The sequence below is a fragment of the Ursus arctos genome, unplaced genomic scaffold (genome assembly GCF_023065955.2).
Source record: "Ursus arctos isolate Adak ecotype North America unplaced genomic scaffold, UrsArc2.0 scaffold_24, whole genome shotgun sequence".
Taxonomy (NCBI): domain Eukaryota; kingdom Metazoa; phylum Chordata; class Mammalia; order Carnivora; family Ursidae; genus Ursus; species Ursus arctos.
The window spans coordinates 32,551,673-32,572,476 of record NW_026622919.1 but is presented as its reverse complement, the minus strand read 5'-3'; the positions used below and the strand labels follow the sequence as shown (position 1 = coordinate 32,572,476).

General features: G+C 35.0%; 1 protein-coding gene across 1 annotated transcript in view; it reads right to left on the bottom strand.

The window, feature by feature from the left end:
* Window positions 1–20,804, bottom strand: part of VMP1 (vacuole membrane protein 1) — a 131,586-nt gene that overhangs the window by 18,774 nt on the left and 92,008 nt on the right. The window contains exons 8-10 of the mRNA XM_026517472.4: window positions 11,709–11,789; window positions 7,924–8,040; window positions 1,566–1,627 (exon numbers count right to left, since the gene is read on the bottom strand). Of these exons, the coding sequence (XP_026373257.1) occupies window positions 1,566–1,627; window positions 7,924–8,040; window positions 11,709–11,789 (260 nt within the window). The remainder of the gene's footprint in view (window positions 1–1,565; window positions 1,628–7,923; window positions 8,041–11,708; window positions 11,790–20,804) is intronic.

Sequence of the window (20,804 nt, the reverse complement as noted above, 5' to 3'; positions counted from 1 at the left end):
ATCTTTCTTTCTTTCTGAATGTGATGTATGGTGACCTGTAAACCAATTTATTTGTAAGGATCCAGAGAACAAAAAACTGGAATAGTTAAATTTTAATGGACAAGCTATAATCCACGTTTATAATCAGAAGCTTAGGAAGTAATAAAATCAATAACTGGCCCCACTGAGTATATTCTTAAGAATATGTTTTCTTCTATTATTACATTAAAACCATAATAGAAAATAATAAATACTATTTTATTGTAAAACATACCATATATAAAAGAGAATAAATATATACTGTATGGTTTAAAGAATAATAAAACTAGGGGCACCTGGGTGGCTCAGTCTGTACAGCATGCAACTCTTGATCTCAAGATTTTGAAATGAAGCCCCCACATCAGGCTCCCTGCTTGGTGGAAAGTCTGCTTCCCCCTCTCCCTCTGCTGCTCCCCCTGCTTGTGCTCTCTCGCTAATGCTCTCTCTCTCAAATAAATAAAATCTTAAAAAAAAATAATAAAGACTAATAGCCATGAACTCACTTCCAAAGGGCAATTTTTTTAAAATAGCAAAAATTCTTGTGAGTGTTTTGTCTTATAAATGGCTTTTAAGATAAAGATTTATGCTAAAACTACATAAAGAGTACCTTCTACCATCGGGCAGTTACATTTTTATTTTATTATTTTTTAAGATTTTATTTTTAAGTGATCCCTACACCCAATGTGGGGCTTGAACTCACAACTCCAAGATCAAGAGTCGCATGCTCTAAGGACTGAGACAGCCAGGCGCTCTCGGGCAGTTAAACTATTAAATGAAAAGAAAGCCTCTCACCTGTAAACACTGAATTAAAAAAATACATAAAAAAGTTTCATTATCTGACATTATACCCATTCTAGTTGCTAATTAATTTTATTAACTCAACAAAGAATCTTTCTTTACTGTTTTATCAAAGTCAACTTCACAAATTTGTGACATTACCATTTGAAGCATAAGTTAAAATTGATCTTACTCATTTCTATAAACACAAAAATAAATGCTTTGGAAAGTCTAGCCTTTTAAAATGGCCTGATTTTTCTCTAGTGAATAGGTTCATAACTGACATATTTTGTAATAGTATACGATCTTATCATACCTTATTTAATGAAATATTAATATTTAATGTAAGATTTGTATTTAAATTAAATGCAACTGTGCATCTGGCATCCAGTTTTGGCTAAAAATCATAGCATTGTACTAAAGCACCATTAAACTGTAATAATACACACATGTCTTTTATATAAAGAGAATTTCTTGCTTCTTTGGAGAAGCAATAGTCTCAAACTCCAAAGCTTTTTTTAAAATCAACAATTATATGACTTTAAAATTAAAATTTAATTAAAAATCTAAAATTAAATAAGGATTATTTGAACTTCATCTTTCCCTGCTGTAGGGCAAGGAAGTCTTCAATTTAATAACAGGGCAAAAGATTTTTCCTTCTCAAAAAATAAAAAGGTATTAGAAAAATTCTGTCCCAATAAAATCTTTTATACATTTTTTTCTATTCTAATAGTGATGACATTAATATTAATCCACAAAGAATTACTCACCCAATGAAAGCCACCATCTGCTCCACTATGTGTTTGCTGAATGTGATTATAACGAAGATTTTCTGTAAAGAAAATACCAGTTAAAATAAGTACTTCTGTTATCAGAGAAAAACCTCAATATAAAATTCATAATTCTGATAAGAATCTAAAGAGGCAAGGTGCTGCCCCAATCACAATTTTTAAAATTCTTTTAAAAAAACACTCCTTGCCTAGCAAATGCTACCTACTTTGTATTGTAAAGATGTTTTTTCTTAAGCACAGCTCTAGTCTTACAGGATACACGACCATGTCTGAGGGAAAAGCGTGAGTCATGAAACCCAAGGCTGGGTGGACATTCCCCATTTACTATGTATCTTAAAATGGAGCCTATAAACTGAAGTTATGGGTTCCCATATAGCCTCCACTACTGAAATTAAAGCTGATCAGCCTGAAGACATGGGTCTGGGCTAAATCTAATCCAGAGGATCCTGAAAAGCCTGTACATCCTTTATAGAAAGTTTATAGCATTAAAGTTTCATTCTTAGACCCAGAGTGATCTTGGACTTTTAGACTTACTGTACAAGCAAAAACATCAACAGGTTATTGAGAACCTTTATCAGACTTGGGTCATTTTCAATTTGGTGTTACGGAGGTACTCTCCATTAATTAAAGATGATGACACCTTACCTTACAAGTAAAGATGCCTTTAGTGCTAACAGGTAGCAAATATCCTCAACTCAATTAAATAAATGTTCAAAATAATACATAACATAAGGCATTTTTATGGATTTTCAGGGAACATGAAATGGGAAGGACACTTCTTCAATGTCCTGAAGCATTTTTCTAAAAAGATTTTATTTATTTATTTATTTGAGCGAGAGAGCCAGGAGTGGGGAGGAGGGGCAGAGGAAGAGGGAGAAACAGACTCCCCACTGAGTACGGAGCCCTATGCAGGGCCTCATCCCAGGACCCTGAAACCATGACCAAAGCCAAAGCAGGTGCTCAAACGACTGAGCCACCCAGGAGCCCTGCCCTGAAGAAATTTATTTATTTATTTATCTATCTATCTATCTATCTATCTAATATTTACTTATTTAATTTATTTTTAAAAAAGATTTTATTTATTTATTTGAGAGAGAGGAGAGTGAGAGAGAGAGCATGAGCGGGGTTGGGGGCAGAGGGAGAGGGAAAGCAGACTCCCTGCTAAGCAGGGAGCCTGACACACGGGGCTCGATCCCAGGACCCCGAGATCATGACCCAAGAGGAAGGCAAATGCTTAACTGACTGAGCCACCCAGCTGCCCTGTGTCCTGAAGAAATTTAAAAATTTTTCTAGGGGCACCTGGGTGCCTCAGTCATTAACTGTCTGCCTTTGGCTCAGGTCATGATCCGGTCCTGGAATTGAGCCCCACGTGTGGCTCCCTGCTGGGCGGGGAGTCTGCTTCTCCCTTTCCCTCTGCCTGCAGCTCCCCTACTTGTGCTCACTCTCTCTCTGTCAAATCAATAAATAAAATCTTTTTTTTTTTTTAAAGATTTTATTTATTGATTTGACAGAGATAGTCAGCCAGCGCGAGAGAGAACACAGGCAGGGGGAGTGGGAGAGGAAGAAGCAGGCTCCTAGCAGAGGAGCCTGATGTGGGGCTCGATCCCAGAACGCTGGGATCACGCCCTGAGCCGAAGGCAGATGCTTAACGACTGCGCCACCCAGGCGCCCCAATAAATAAAATCTTTAAAATAATTTTTTTTCTACACATAGAAGGATAAGTTGTATATATATGTTGTATGTATATAAATGATAAAAGTGTTAGATATATATAAACTATATATGACATTAGTAGTAAAAATATATTATACAAGTTCAGAGAAAGGAAAGATCATATAAGTATGATTAATTAGATTCAAGAAGGTGATATTAAAGTTTAGCTCTAAAGGACTGATAATAATTCTCCTATTAAATATGAGTAATTCAAGACTCTCTCTCCAAATTCCTGATGATGACTGCTTACATTTTTGTTATTGTTTGTCAAATAATAACTTTAGCCTATGAAACCAAAAGGGAGGGAAGAAAAATAAATAATAATAGACTTCTTGTTATCCAACCCATTATGAATCTCAGGGAAGTAGCTAAGTTAGACTAAAGCATATTATTTCAGATAGAAGACTAATAAGGCAATGACATTTTCTTAAGAAATGTCCTAGTGTTAACAGAGACACTGGCAGCTGCACAGCTGGATATGTGTAATGAAGTAAGATGAAAAAAAAAAAAGTTCACAGACTTTTTTGGTGTTTATGTATCTATTTTTTTAAAAAGGTTTATTTATTTATTTTACAGAGAGAGCTGGGGGAGGAGCAGAAGGAGACGGACAAGCAGACCCTGTGGTGAGTGTGGAGCCTGACACGGGGCTCAATCCTATGACCCTGAAGTCATGACTTGAGCCACGAGTCAGACGCTCAACTGACTAAGCCACTCAGGTGTCCCCGTTTATGTATCTATTAATTTTAAAAAGATCGTACCTATCTCATGAAAAAAGCAAGCACATGTCAAAAACAGTAACAAGACGGATGATGATTTCATAAACAGTGTTATACAAATGGTGCATGAAGATTATGAAACTAACAGGACAATTATTACAGATCATTTAGGGAGAAAAGCATTAGTATATAGGGGTCCTTCTAGTTTCCATAAAAGCCAGTTATTGGAGCTATAAATCTTTCACTAAGAATTAGAGCTAATAGTTTTGCCTCTCAGTGATTTCACCACCATGAGTTTTCCCTACCATTATTTCCTAACATTGAAAATAAGCCAATGCCCAGATAATTGCATAATTCCATTGCTTGAAAACAAAACAAGACTTTCTTTTTATATGTAACAGCTTGAAAATTCACTGTGCTGGGCAAGACATAAATGTGTCAGATATTTAAGAACATATGTCTCATCTCATTCGGGCTAGAGGTCTGAGTGGGGATTCTACCAAATAAACAAAAAGCACTGACCACCAAACAGCCCACTCAACCATGTGTGCAGAGGAAAGGGTTGAGTAGGGGAAAAAAAAAAAAAAAAAGATATGGGTGCAGGGAACTAACAGTGCCAAAATGAACAAAGAAGAAACTATCTATAAAAGAAGGTCCCTCAATGGAATGAAAAATCTTAAATTCATTTATTAAAAATTTACTGAGTAGGGTGGGGTGCTTGGGTGGCTTAGTCAGTTGAGCATCTGACTCTTGGTTTTGGCTCGGGTCGTGATCTCAGGGTTGTGGGATCGAGGTCTGTGTGGGGCCCCGCACTCAGCACAAAGTCTGCTTGAGAGTCTCCCTCTGTCTCTCTCTCCCTCTCCCCCTTCCTCTGCTCACACTTGCTCTCTGTATCAAATAAATAAAATCTTAAAAAAAAACCCCAAAAAACAAAAAACAAATTTACTGAGTGGGGCACCCGGCTGGTTCAGTTGGTAGAGCATGCAACTCTTGATCTCAGGGTTGTGAGTTCAAGCCCCATACTGGGTGTACAGATCACTTAATCAAATCTTAAAAAAAAATTTACTGAATGTCTACTACATGTCAGATGATATTCTAGGCACTAGCATACCTCAGTGAGTCAAAGACAAAATTCTCTACCTTCATGGAACTCATATTTCTGTGTATGTGTCTGTGGTAGAAAGGTAAAGAGGCAATAAACAACATACATGGTAAGTAAGTTATAGGGTATGTGGAGTATTGAGTATAAATATATTGACTTTGGAAATCCCAATCTAATATTATTAGGTGGGCTAATTTGAAATTTTTAGGGAAAGTTTAACAAATAGCAAGATATCAATAAAAATAATATTTTTGGCTGTTTACTTTAGGCTGAAGAAAAAGAGAAAAGAAACAGAAGATGGGTTTGCTATTAGATTACAGAAAAATCTGGGGCGCCTGGGTGGCGCAGTCGTTAAGCGTCTGCCTTCGGCTCAGGGAGTGATCCCAGCGTTCTGGGATCGAGCCCCACATCAGGCTCCTCCACTAGGAGCCTGCTTCTTCCTCTCCCACTCCCCCTGCTTGTGTTCCCTCTCTCGCTGGCTGTCTCTCTCTGTCAAATAAATAAATAAAATCTTAAAAAAAAAAAGAAAAAAGATTACAGAAAAATCTGTATGTGGTTTCCCTCTGAACTTCAGAAATAGTTAAAACATTTATATTACGCACTACTACTGCTTACCCAAAGAATGAGAAATGTTTGTCACCCTGAGCTACATCTGGATGTACATCAAGTGACATGCCTTTAGAAAGTATGTCTCCATGGTACAATGGAACACAGCAAACATATCCCACAGTCTCAGTTTAGTGAACGAACTCAGATTCTCTGCTTTCAGAAACAGAAAGATTTTGGCTTTCTTTTTTTCCTTCCACACACATACAGGGTATAACTTTGAATTTATAGTTTGGTTTGAATTCCAGGGCTTTAGGCATGTATTTTTATCTTCTCTAACACTCAGTTCTCCTATGTATGAAATATGGATAATAACTATCTCACGGGATTGTTCTGAGATGACCAATGTACATACACTACCTGGCACAGGTCCTGATAAATAGCAGGCTTTAAACAATTCAGTTTCCTTAATCACATAAATAATTTATAGTTTAGAAGGCAATGCAAAAGAATGGAAAGAACACTGAGCTTGAAGCCAAAAGACATGGGTTCAAATTCCAGCTGTTACTTTACTTATTAACCCCTAAGTTTCACAATTATAAAATGGGAGTAGTCATTTCTCTATCCGAGGATTATAATAAAATCAGCTCATAAACAGTAAGTGCTTTAAAGTGTGAAGTACCATATAAAAAAATTAAGCATTATTATAACTTGAAAAAACTGAGAATGTTTAAAAAATATACCATCTTTAATACTCTGTAACGGAAGATCTGAGAAGTTCCATGCCTTATCACTACAGAATACTCTTAGCATAATAAATTTTACTATAATTTACATAGAAAGTTACTACACAAAGCTGGGTGCATAAAGCTTATGGATTCCCAGAGAAGTTGCTATTATAAAGGGAATTAAAATAATGTTATTGTTTCTTAGGTATTAATACTTTTAAGGGACAATTATTAATTTTTAAAAAGCAAAATGATAGCTTCCTTCTTCTCCAGAAAGAATTGAAAAGATCAAAGCAAAAATTATCTTCTGATACACGGCAAAATAATTTATTACTCACCACAGTATTTTATTATTTGAAAAATTCTAATATGGTATTGTAATATTTACCAAAGTAACTTTCAATATGAAAAAACTCATTTCATTGAACAATATACTTAATATAAGTGAGAGAAAATACATTCCTTGAAGGAGGAATGTCCTTGGAATAGTGAGTGATTATCATGGCAGGGGAGTAGAGGACAGGCTCTAAACTTATCCTAAATGCCAAAATCTAACATTAGAAACTGGGCAGGTAAAAGCAGCTGAAGTTTTCCTGTCTCATTCTTCTAAGAACTGAAGGTAGAGGAGTGTTAAGAAGAAACTTGGGACAAAGATGCTTTTAATTTTGAAGGAATCATACCAGGGCACAGACATTACTCACTGCTCTTGCCTTTTCTTTGGTGAATGTCTCTGTGTTGCAAACCTCACTGGTTAAGAAATTCTTTTCAGGTTAATTTTGTTTTCTTCTAGTGAGATTTGCCCTTTTGAAAGGAAACAATTCGTATCACAGTTCTAGAAGCACATATTCATTTCCCTTCATTTTCTCTCCTCTATTCATATATATATACACATACCTCTATCCTAGGGCTTTTGTTAAGACCGGCATTGAACAATAGCAGATTCTCACTTCTCTAACCACAACCCACAGCTCTTCACCTCTTCAGAGACCCCTTTCTTCCCCATTCTCTCCCACACTAACATCTGGCTGGTTTTCTGTAAAGGACATTGGTGCCTTGAGAGGAAGTATTATTGGGGGGTATGAAAGAAAAGTAGAATTAGTGAAAGGCCATCTTCTCTCAGCTCGTGGTCAGTAAAAATATGACATTTTTGGACTACTATGTGAAAATGATGTGCATTTTCCTATACAGGAACACTATTTTTGCTTGATAATAGTCTTGGATGAACAGTTTCACAAGGCAAAAAGTGAAATAAAGGAAGTCAGGAAAGGAGGAAGGAAAAAGAAGGAAAGAAAGAAAACAAGGAGAAAAGTCTTAAAGGGGCACAATTTTCCAATAGGGACAGGGAAAACCTGCACCAAATTCACTAACCTCCAAATATGACTTTCCATGGTTAAATATCTAAGTAAGATACCAACCAAAAGAAGCAGAACCCAAATATTAACAATTCATATTGGAATGAGCAAAGGAATTAAGTTTTAATGCCTTTTAATGGGCTCATCATCATTAGGCAGTGAATCAGAGGGTATAATTACCTGGATATGCATTTTAATTATTGCTTTTCCAATCAGAGTTGCACCAAAGAAAGTCCAAAAAGGTACAAGAAAGTGTCCACATGTTATTCCAGCCAGATCAAATAGAGGATTTGGAATCTATTAAAGAAAAATGTTAAAATATATAATCCAAGGAACAGTTTAATTTTATCACTTACAGGTATGTGGAATCATGCTTTAAGCCTTGCTTTCATTTCAAAGACAGGAATAGCTTCCCTGATCACTAGGCTGTTCAGAAGGTTAGACAAGTATTCTAATGTTTCTGTAAGATGGATCTCATATTCATTTCAGGCTGCTGCTGAAAGCAAACCCAGCTGTCCTTTTGCCTGTATTACTTATAGCTAACACCCCATATACTTTTTTTTTTTTTTTAATCACATTAGAACTGGATAAAACCAGTGGACTTGCAGGAATTTAATACCATTCAGCGCATACTTTGCCATTTGGTAGCTGTGTGTAAGGTCGAAGAAAAGCCTTAAGATTATTTCAGTAGTTACTAGGGTTCTAAAATCTTCAACCTGAAATAAGAATATTATCTAGAAGGTACTCACATATATACAGCAAACATTCTTATAAAAATCACAAATACATTTATGAAGATGTGCTTTTATTCCTCAACATAAAAAAAATTCATAATTTGTATTTTGCACATACAAACCTCATCATTTGTATGACAGCCCAAGGCTGTGGGGCTGTGTAATATATTTTAAATAGAAAATCAAGTGTGGAAATATGAGCACATAGATTCAGATGTTTTGAATACTCAGTCCCAGACAAAGAAGTGATTCACAACAAATACCTTTTCCAAACATTCCCACATTTCAAGAATGCTGAAAGACAATTTCATGTAAAAATGCAAAGAAACCACAAGCTGTTTTTGAGCACTTCATCCATTTTTCTCCCATAGAAGCACTCTGTCCTTGTGGCAGTTGGCAGAACCATTCAGAAGCCAATGAATTTATATAATTTCATTTCTGAACTTTCAAAGAAAAGCCTAGTTGTTTAAAAGATATTTGTCACATATGTTCTTTTAAAAACAATTCCATGACTAAATTAGAATTCAAATATTCTTTTGTTCCTAACACTTGGATTCAATAACTCAGTTTTGTTTTTCTCATCCACATTCAAATGTTTTATGCAATTTCATCTGTCTTACAATCATGTTAATAACAATACCAATTGCATAGCTTTACATCAATCATTTCTTATATTTTCTCATGTGACCTTCATAACTCCATGGATTACAATTTTAATTGTTTTCCTTTATTATCAGGCTCTACCTCATGCTGAAATAGAAATTAAAGTATATAAGATATGTAAAGCGGAGTACATTAAAAATTAGAATTTGCTGAACATGCTGGATACCTCAGTGTATGCTGTATACCCTCAGAAGAGCATAATCAGTGAATTTATTATTTCATGTGCATGTTATTTATTCTTTTTTTTGTTCAACTCCTGACTAAACACAGAAAGGAAGACTGGGATTAAAAGAACTACTAAGTAGCTTTGAAAGTTTCCCTCAACTAGGAGTCTTATTTATCTTAGTTTGAATGTTAACAACAAAATAATTAATAAACTGAAATGAAGTATATATGCTTTCAACACTTTAAGTATCAAAAATTTTCTAGGGGCGCCTGGGTGTCTCAGTTGTTAAGCCTCGGCCTTTGGCTCAGGGTGTGATCCCGGAGTTCTGGGATCGAGCCCCACATCAGGCTCCTCTGCTGGGAGCCTGCTTCTTCCTCTCCCACTCCTCCTGCCTGTGTTCCCTCTTTCACTGGCTGTCTCTCTGTCAAATAAATAAATAAAATCTTAAAAAAAAAAAATTCTAGAAAAAAGTTCCTAGAAGGCCAAATTGATCTATCAACTTATGTTCAATATTGACTATTACTAGTCAAACATGAAGAGGACTGACTAGTATAGAAAGTGGATTTTCAGCAGTGAGGACACAGGGATAGATGAGTGCCAAATACTATATTTTGTTTTAATAAATTGAAGGTACTCCATGTTTTCCCCAGGAATAATGAAAGCTAATTTTTCTTGAATGCTTTGACTTATTAGGTACTTTTCTAACGTTTCTACATTGTCAATTTACTTAATCCCAAAACAATGCTATATGATATCATTACACTCACTTTACAGAAAAGTGAGACAGACAGGTTTGACAATTTATTCAGGCTAGCAGGATTTCAGCAGCAGAGCAGGATTTCAACTCAGGCAATGTGGATCCCATGCTCCTTCACTTAGCCTCTGAAGTAAGGACATTATTATCCATTAGGCCTTTTAGCTTAATCCCATTCCGCTGACTTCCACAGCACTTTCTACTTAGCCTTGTATTTCAACAGTCTCCCTCACTAGACTTCAGGATCCTTGAGGAAAGGGAGTATCTTTATCTCTTTATTCCAAACACTCAGTGACTGAATCCAAGCTGATGAATAAAAATAAAAAATGGTGGAACATTTATGTTCTAAGCACTGTATTAGTTCACATATATTTTCTTAAATCCTCACATCAGCCTTTACAATGAGTGTCTTATTGCCCCATTTTCAAAATTAGAAAACTAGGGTTCAAAGAGAGTAACCTGACTAGGTTATATGGTTAATAAGAGGTTACATGGTTAATAAGAGGCAAAACTGGTTTAGGAATGCCAAAGCCAATTCTCTTTCTAATATATTACACTACAATATACTTATAAATTGCTCAAATAGTTGAGGTCAATATTATGATAAAGAGCTTCTACATTAAATAGAAAAGTTAGATTATGAAAATTTCTAATATGCCAGGGTCAATAATTCAGGCACATGTATATTTTACAGTATATCTAGAATGTTCACATCACATTAGAAATTTTGGCAGCAAATGTCCTGTTTTTTGGCATTTGCTTTGCTAAGGGAGGAGTACTCAAAGATGAATTCACATTCTAGTACATAATGGATAAAGGAACTGTGTATCAGTACACAATAATTTTGTGAATTATACTTACAGTTGCAGTTTTTATCATATCAACTAGGTGCACCTAGTTATACTAGCCAAATCCACCACCCAACTGCCAAAAATTGTGTACAAGCTACCAAAGAAAACTCTGTTCAAAATGTTCCATTTCAAATATAACTGTTTCTATTATATTAGAAAAGGACCAGGATAAACACCAACTCATCAAGGAATGTCAATTTCACAAATCTGCAGTTTGAGACATTAACAGCATTTTTGATGTAAGTGGCTTCTTAGTTCACTGTAGCCAAAGATGCACTTAATTTTGCCTGAGAGGTTTCAATTACCCTGATATTGTAAATATCCTTTAAGACAGGTTTCATATGAATTCTTCCTCATAACTAATGCTTGAAACTCTGGAAAAAGACCACCTACCTATAACCCTGGAAAGAATGAAGTCATTGTTATTTGGTTAAATGCACTTCATTTTATAAATTCTTCATGGAAAGGATGAATTTTATCTCTTTCTTTTTTTTAATCTTTTTTTTTTTATATCTCTTTTATTCTTCCTGAAACAAGCCATTTAGGTCTGAGGTCATCAAAGGCAAGATGAAAAGTTTAAAAAGTCAATAAACGAGATATGAACCTATCCAGTAGAAACAGCTCATTTGATGAGTAAGATGAATGATTAATAAAATTACATACTCGTTAAAAGTGATAGCATTTTTGTTCACTCAAGTGTGTTATCTTTATTTTTTTCTTGTGTGCTATCTTTAAAAACAAATTGGATCAAAATATAATCTACCATTTACTGGAAATTTGTAATACAATTCACTTACTGACGCACAGGCCAAAATTCCAAAAAATCCAACCTTCTGTACTAGGTTCTGAACTGCCAGTTTAGCCCGGGAAGCAAAGTCCTATACAAAAGGAGGATAATCAAAACATTAATAAAAAGTGTAAGGAAGAAAAGATGGCTCTTTATAGAGCTTATAATATTAAATGACCTCACAACCTGATTCACTTAATCATTGCTTTTGATGAATGATTTTTAAAAAATCACAGAAGGTTGCACAAGAAAATATGCAAATAAAATCTTGATAGAACAATTACACTCTTAAAGACAAACTTTTACAATTCAAGAATAAGCCAAAACACTGTAACTTTATTTTTCAGATTATCTAGGGATGAACAAAATGTTATAAACTTTAACTACAAACCAACACATTCTTTTTCTTTTTTTTTTTTCTTTTTTAAAGTAGGCTCCACAGCCAGCATGGAGCCCAGTGCAGGGCTTGAACTCACAACCCTGAGATCAAAACCTGAGCTGAGATCAAGAGTCAGACACTCAACTGACTGACCGACACAGGTGCCGCAAACCAACCCATTCTTTTGGAAATACTGACCTACCACATTTGTCTCTTTCTCTTTCCCTCTACTACTTGCCAGACTTACTCTAATATCAGGGTCGAAAATCACAGGATTTTTCAAGATAACCAATGAAGACACCTCTGCTGATCACCAGCCAGAAGATGAAAAAAATAGTCATGTGGCAATAACTGAATAAGCAGTTGTTATCCCCCAAAGCAAAATGACACCTTACATTTCACAACTTGTGCTAGTTTTATGAAATATTTTCAGAAACATTTTACTCGAGCCTTTCAATAATCCTGCAGTGTAATAGGGCAGATCCTTCAGACTCTGAAATCAGTGCTCTTTTTATTTTACTATGCTATCTCCCATGCTGAAACATGCATTGGGCTGGCTAGCTTACTTCCATGATTTTCTTTTTCCTGCATGTTGATGCTACAATTATATATATATATATACTTTTTTCCTTAAAAGTGCCAATTTGGGGACGCCTGGATGCCTCAGCTGGTAGAGCATGGGACTCTCGATCTCAGGGTGGTGAGTTTAGGCCCCATGTTGGGCACTGAGCTTACTAAAACAAAACAGAACAAAACAAAACACAAACTCCCTGCAACTTACTTGCTGAGGATGATAAGAAAGGAATTAAACCAATAAGGTATATTTTAAAAGTTATTAACAGTTAAGATAAACACTTTCAAATTCAAATATATCGGCTCTCAAAGTCAATCATTAACTAAATTCTACAACGCAGTTTTGTAATTTTACAATTTATTTCCAAAGACAGAATTTTTCTTTTTGGGATGTCTTCCTTTTTCAGTAAGTCAACTGTATCAGATTTATATATATATATATATATATATATATATATATATATATATATATATATATATATATATACATATATATAAATTTATATATTTATATATATTTATATTTATACACACACACACACACACATATTTTAAAGTAAGCTCTACACCAAATGGGGGGCTTGAATCCACAACTCTGAGATCAAGAGTCGCATGCTCTACCAACTGAGACAGCCAGGTGCCCCCAAGATTTAATATTTTTAAACAAACTGAACTACTGCAGCAGAGAGCACTTTCTATTTTTATTCAGATTTCTAACTCAAGATTTAATTTTCTTCTTAAGCTGGCATCTATTGCATTAAATGTGAAACACTGATTTTATTGATTTATTGATTTTTTTCTTCCATAAAGACAGAGTGTTTTCTTATTTATTTTTTAGTTAGTGAACATACAATGCAATATAGGTTTCTGGAGAAGAATTTAGTGGTTCATCACTTACATACAACACCCATGGCTCATCACAACAAGTGCTCTCTTTAATACCCATCACCCATCTAACCCATCCCCATCCACCTCTCTTCATCAAACCTAAGTTTTTCTCTATCGTTAAGAGTCTCTTTCCCTCTCTCCTTTTTTTTCTTTTCCCCCCTCCCTTATGTTCATCTGTTTTCTTTCTTCAATTCCACATATGGATGAGATCATACGGTATTTGTCTTTGACTGACATTTTGCTCAGCACAATACACTCTAGCTCCATCCATGTCATTGCAAATGACAGGACTTCATTTTTTTTGATGACTGAGTAATATTCCCATTATAGATATATACACTACATATACATATATATACACACTACTGTGTGTGTGTGTGTGTGTGTGTGTGTGTGTATACACTACATCTTCTTTATGCATTTATCAGCTGATGGCCATTTGGGCTCTCTCCATAGTATGGCTATTGTTATAATGCTGCTATAAACATCATGGTGCATGTACCCCTTCAAATCTGTACTTTTGTATCCTTTGGGTAAATACCTAGTAGTGCAATTGCAGGAATGCACGGTAGATCTATTTTTAACTTTCTGAGGAACCTCCATACTGTTTTCTAAAGTGGCTGCACCAGTTTGCATTCCCACCAATGATGCAAGCAGGTTCCCCTTTCTCTGCATCCTCTCCAACACCTGTTGTTTCTTCTAATCTTATTGATTTAAAAACTGTTTAATATATAATGAAACCAGTTTTCCTATGTAACTTATTTTAAAACAAATTACACTTCCATTTATTTTTAATAATTTACACAATCCCCAAGTCATTAAACTGTAATTCGTTAGAAGCACTAAATAAAAATTGATAAGCCTTAATGAATAGATACATTTTGAGTTTTACACTTGATCTTAGCCAAAAGGCCGAGAAGCAATACATTTTGAGTTTTAAAAATATCAAACAATACTATTAGAGTATAAATGAATTACAAAATTTTAACTAATATAGGGGCGCCTGGGTGGCACAGCGGTTAAGAGTCTGCCTTCGGCTCAGGGCGTGATCCCGACGTTGTGGGATCGAGCCCCACATCAGGCTCCTCCGCTATGAGCCTGCTTCTTCCTCTCCCACTCCCCCTGCTTGTATTCCCTCTCTCACTGGCTGTCTCTATCTCTGTCAAATAAATAAATAAAATCTTTAAAAAAAAAAAAATTTTAACTAATATAGCCCAAGACTGAAAAATATAAATTCAGAAAAATGCCTTCCTTTACATCCCTTGGTATCTTCATAGCAAATCCATTTTAATGAGTGGTATGATGGTACTCAATTGCTAAGAAAAAGTAAAACAAAGGAAAAAAAGTCTATATAAATTTTATTTTAAAGACAACACACTTTTCATAAGAGTATTTCCCAAGTTGGACATATGTGGGAACGCTTTTCTATCATACCATTTATGTAGTCCTCAATACGTAAAATTACAGAAATAAATGTTTTTTTGCATAAAATACTGTAGAAAAGATCAACAGTGTTTTATTTAGAAAGTTTGGTGTCCTGTTTTCTTTTATCTTAATTTAAAGGCTTCGGAATCTTTTTTTTTTTTTTTAAGATTTTATTTATTTATTTGTCAGACAGATAGAGAGGGAGCACATTCAGGGGAAACGGCCAACAGAGAGAGAAGCAAGCTCCCCGCGGAGCAAGGGGCCTGATGTGGGACCTGAGCTGAAGGCAGATGCTTAACTGACTGAGCCACCTAGGCATCCCTAAAGGCTTTAGAATCTTATATTTATTTAAACCAAGTAACTATGATAGTGTCGTCATTCTAAACTGATGGGGGGTTTTTTCTTTTATAAAGATACATAATATACACACACCCTTTTTTTTTTTTTACGTTTTCTTTTAAAGTAAATTCTATGCCCAATGTAGAACTTGAACTCATGACCCTGAGATCAGAAGTCACATACTCTATCAACGGAGGCATCGAGGCATCCCCATAAAAACACATTTAAATTAGAAAAGAGGTATGACCATAGCAATTCGTTTATATAAAGAAAAAAAGATTAGGGATGCCTGGCTGGCTCCGTCAGTAGGGCATGCGACTCTTGATCCTGGGGTAAATTCGAGCTCTGCCTTGGGTGAAGAGATTACTTAAAAAAAATAAAATCTTAAAAAAAATAAAAAGAAAGAAAGATTAGATATTATGCAGATCACTAATATACAAAACAATGAAAATACTTAAGCCTACAGAAGTTCATGGAATCGTTTTTAAAAACATCCTGAAGGTAAGGAGTCCTTTTAACCCTCTAGGGCAGAATCTCTTTACTCAACATAAATTAGATAAGAACAAAGGAAAATAGACTACTTGTCCTTTCAGATGCCTGGGTGCCCATCATCAATTATTCTTAAGGGTACTGTAAGAATTTTCATTTGAGGAGAAAGAGTCACTTTATCTAAATAAATGTAGAAACCTCTCTTTAACTTTTTTTTAAATTAATTTTTAGCTTGCGTGTCTTACAAGGAAAACAAATTAAGTGGCTTTTTAATGGGAAGTTTTACTTTTTAAAAAGTCTGAAAGTTGTCTACTGAAAATGGATTTCATAAATCTTATTATGTGTTTAACACACACAGTGACATGCTACTTTCAGTTCCTGTAATTTATTTTCCAGGACTTTCACAATATTCTCGGAATTAAAATTATATTTATATACTAAACGATCCATAAATGTTTATTTAAATTCAACTAATATGAAGTCTGCACACTTGTTTTCATTACAGGACACCAAGAGCAGCAGAATATGCAGCTTGAGGGAATATTTTCTTGATGTTCTTCCCTGCCGTGTAATGAAAAAAAAACCTCAGTGAAGTATTGTACTAGCATCTGCATCAAATCTAAAATACTTTATGATAGTAACTCATGTGCACATTTCATAAACACAACTATATTTTGTTCTTTTTATTTTAAACTTATTTCACTCCAAGCCATATATTCAAAACTTACTGATATGGCTCTAAAGGTTTTATTGATATAATTTTATTGAAAACATCATTCTTTTATTGTCTAAAATGTTCTACATGTTAAATGTAATTATACTTTGTTGCTTTGTAGTTTTAGAAGTTCTTTTTTTAAAATAACTTCAGTACTTTAAATTATTTGTATTTTGACAGTTCTTTCTTATGTTGATTTTAAAGTAACATGGTCTATGCATATGTTTATTTCTGCTTGCTTTTAAAATAGATTGTATGGTAGGTATATTATTTGACAATAAACCCAATTTACATGCCCAAACACACACACACACACACACACACACACACACACACACACACACCCTCAACAGGCAAAAAAGGCCTCTTTTACTAAAGTTTAAAAGAATCATTTCAAACATAATTTGCTCTTCTTTTTAGGCCAGCGAATAAAATAAATAAGCCCAAAAAAAGTACACCAATAATGAACAACATTAAAAAAAAAAGTTTAACAAATTAATATGTTAGGCATTCAATACCCAAGTTAAATATCAAAGGAAATTAGTATTTCATTTTAATGGTTCTGGTGTATTTGTGGGAACAATGTAGCAAGTTCAATTTGATTACTTCCTCAATTGTCATTCTTCATTAAAAAAAATCTGTACAACTAAAAACAAATTCCTTTTAATAGTTTCATTTCTCTGGATTCACATTTCACAACGTTTACCTATTTCACAATTTAAATGCCTGAAAGTTTTATTCTCTAGTTCTACCTAAATAAGCAGCATGCCTTTACAATTTGTAACCACGTATCTCAACTTTTTAAAAAATTAACAAAATACAAGTAAGTAAAATTATCATTTCCATTCCCACCAACTGTGATTATATACTTAACTAATCACTAGGAGCACTTCCTCAATAACTACAAGACAAATGAAGGAACGTTACACTAAATCCTTCTAATCACTGAGACTTTAAGGATTAATAAAGAAAAAACAGATAAAACCTTCAAGTATGAATATTCCTGTACTACTTTTACTTCACCTTTCTTTTTCCTAAGAAAAATATTTATGATTAACGGAGAAGAGAAACTGTATGGCTAATTATAAGTAGCTTGTAAAATACTAATCTTTGAATCTAAAGATACCAGATGGATTTAAATACATGAAATAACATTTGTCTTCAAATGGCAACAGTACACTTATTTCAATTTTCCTAAGTGATCACAGGAAATTCCAAGATCTCTTTAAAAGCAACAAAAAATACCTAAACCTGTTGAACGAATGCAGTATTACTCGAGATAATTATTTATTTGGTTAATAGTTTATATGTTAGTTTGAGATGACCTATTATTATCAATGTGATGATAAATGGTGAACGATTTTATAGATTATAATTTTGTAAATTATCTGCCTTCTTAATCCATAATATGGTAAAACTTCTGCTGAGCTTGGGTTGGTATTGAAGTGGCTCCACAGATAATATATTAAAAACCACAGAGCAACAGCTTCAATAATAATTCCTCGTATTTAAAGGGAATTTAAAATATACTGTATTTGTGAAGTTCTTTCACCATCTAAAAATGACTTTTTAGTTCCTTGGCCCTAGTCAAATATGTGTGTCAATGAAGTAAAATTCTATTAACCAGAAAAGGAGCTAAATAGTAATGATGACTTAAAATAAGCTGTTTCAGCATTGTGGACAATCATTCTGAAGTATTAACTTGTTATTAAGGTCCTAGTAACCATGTCACTAAATTAATTTTCTACACTGAAGTCATATTAAACATAATAAATACCACAATTAAAGGGTACAATTAATTCTCATCTTCATAGAAATTGCAATGAAATATATCTCATAATCTTTAAATCTTTCAGACTAAAACGTGTCCTAATTGAAATTTTCTACCCTTTATCAGGGTTCTTTATGGGTTATTTTCACATAAAAATGTAGATTAATTCATTGAATCCAAGTGAACAAAATATTTTATCTTACTGTTAACTTCCTCAACAATATCAATATGTAACTGCTATGATTTAACACTGCATATTTAAGCAAATCTCCTTTAAATGAAGTATATTTTCAAGAGTCATATACCATCTACTCTGTTTTTGAATTATAATGGACTTAAACATAATTATGAGGTGAAGACTGTAAGGAAATAAAACTAGAATTACAAGCAAGTGTAGGGATATTAACTTGATGAAATAAAGTGAATGCAACAGTAGTAAGTAGTTACTAAGTTTAAAATTTAGTACCTATAAAATGCTGGATTACAAAATGCACATATACTTACCAAAAAAAGTGATCAGAGCAGAGTTGTGCAACAACTACTGAAAATGAAATGTTTTAATATCAAATTTATGGCTTTTACATTATTACATCAGAGATGATCACTGGAATTTCTTTTTTTTTTTTTTTAAGATGTTATTTATTTATTTGAGAGAGAGAGAGCACACGAGAGGGGAGGGGCAAAGGGGGAAGGAAAAAGAATCTGAAGCAGACTCCACACTGAGCACAGAGCCCAATGTGGGGTTTGATCCCATGACCATTGAGTTCATGACTTGAGCCAAAACCAAAAGTCAGATGCTTAACTGACTGAGCCACCCAGGAGCCCCTAGAATTTCTACTTAAATTGGATATTAGGGTAAAATTCTGTAATGGTGCAAATAGACTACATCACATAAACACATTTCATAAAAGCAAAGCAAAGAAAATTTATTTTGAAAAAACTTTGAGATTTAGAAGTTGTTTTTGTTTAAACATTTTATTTATTTATTTATTAAATATTTTATTTTATATATTTAAGACAGAGAGAGAGGGAGAGCATACAAGTGGGGTGGAAGTTCAGAGGGAGAGGGAGAGGCAGAAGCAGACTTTCCACTGAGCAGGGAGCCTGATGCTGGGCTTGATCCCAGGACAATGAGATCATGACCGGAGCCGAAGGCAGACGCTTAACCAACTGAGCCACCCAGGTGCCCCGAGATTTAGAAGTTTTATGAGACTACAGAGTTCTCATTCAAGATGGTGACATAGGAGGCTCCTGAACTCACCTATTCCCACATACACACAGAAAGCACAGCTACATAAAGAATAATTTCCTCTGAAAGAAATCCAGAAACTAGCTGAGCTATTCTTACACATCAGGTGAATAAGAAAAAACAAAAAACAAAAAAAACCCCACATCAAAAGGGTTGGAGAGGCTTGGAAACAGATCACCATAAACCTTACCTCCAGTGAGACAACCTGCAACTGGGAGGGAAAGCACAATTCTTAGCCTCTTCTTGAGGAACGAAGGGTTTGCCCCCCCACAAACCCATACTTGGCACCCTATCTTTTAAGACTTCCATCTGAGAGAGGCACCTCCAAAACATCTAGGCTTGAAAGCCAACAGGACTTTAGTTTGACCCACAAGGCCAAACTAAAAGACAGTTCTTAAGCCCATGTTCTTAAGCATATGGACTCATTTTGGCTAACACCTTGGGACCCTATATATAGGCAGCAGACTAAAACACCAGTCTTTCCATGAAACAGGACTATTTGCTTATCATAAAAGCTCTGGCCTGAGGGATGGGCTTCTAATTTAAAATGCACCTAGGGGTACCTGGGTGGCTTAGTTGGTTAAGTGTCTGACTTTGGCTCAGGTCGTGATCTTGGGGTCCCGGGATCCAGCCCTGTGATGGGCTCCATGATCAGTGGGGAGTCTGCTTCTCCCTCTCTCTGCCCCTCCCCCTGCTCATGCTCTCTCTCTCAAATAAATAAAAATAAAATCATTTAAAAAATGTATGTAGAAGCCGACTGCAATATTCTCCAGAGCTGCAGAGGCTGGCAGGTGCCATCTTCACACTGTCCCTTTACCCATTTTTAGGTTTCTGGGATCTCCCAAAAAGGAGTTTATGGACATGTCTGGTGCCCCGGATCGTGCAGTTGCTGTGCAATGGATCCCCCCTGATTGCCTGGCTCTGGTGGCCAGTGGGGCTTATATTCACAGAGAATGAGAGTGCAACAGACAAATAGTCCTTAACTGCATATCCACCAAAGGAATAATGCAGATGCAGTGGGCAGAAATGCCCAGTCTTTCCAAGAAAGAGGTCTGTTTACTTAAAAAGGTTTGGCCTGAGGGACAGGTTTCTGGTTTTGTTTTGTTTTGTTTTGTTTTAAAGTAATCTCTATATATTTGAGCCCCAACATGGGGCTCAAACTCACGACTCTGAGATCAAGAGTCACATGCTCTATCAAATGAGTCAGCCCGGTGCCCCAGCAGGCTTCTAATTTAACACACATTGGGGCCCACTGGAATCCTTTCCAGAGATTGCAGA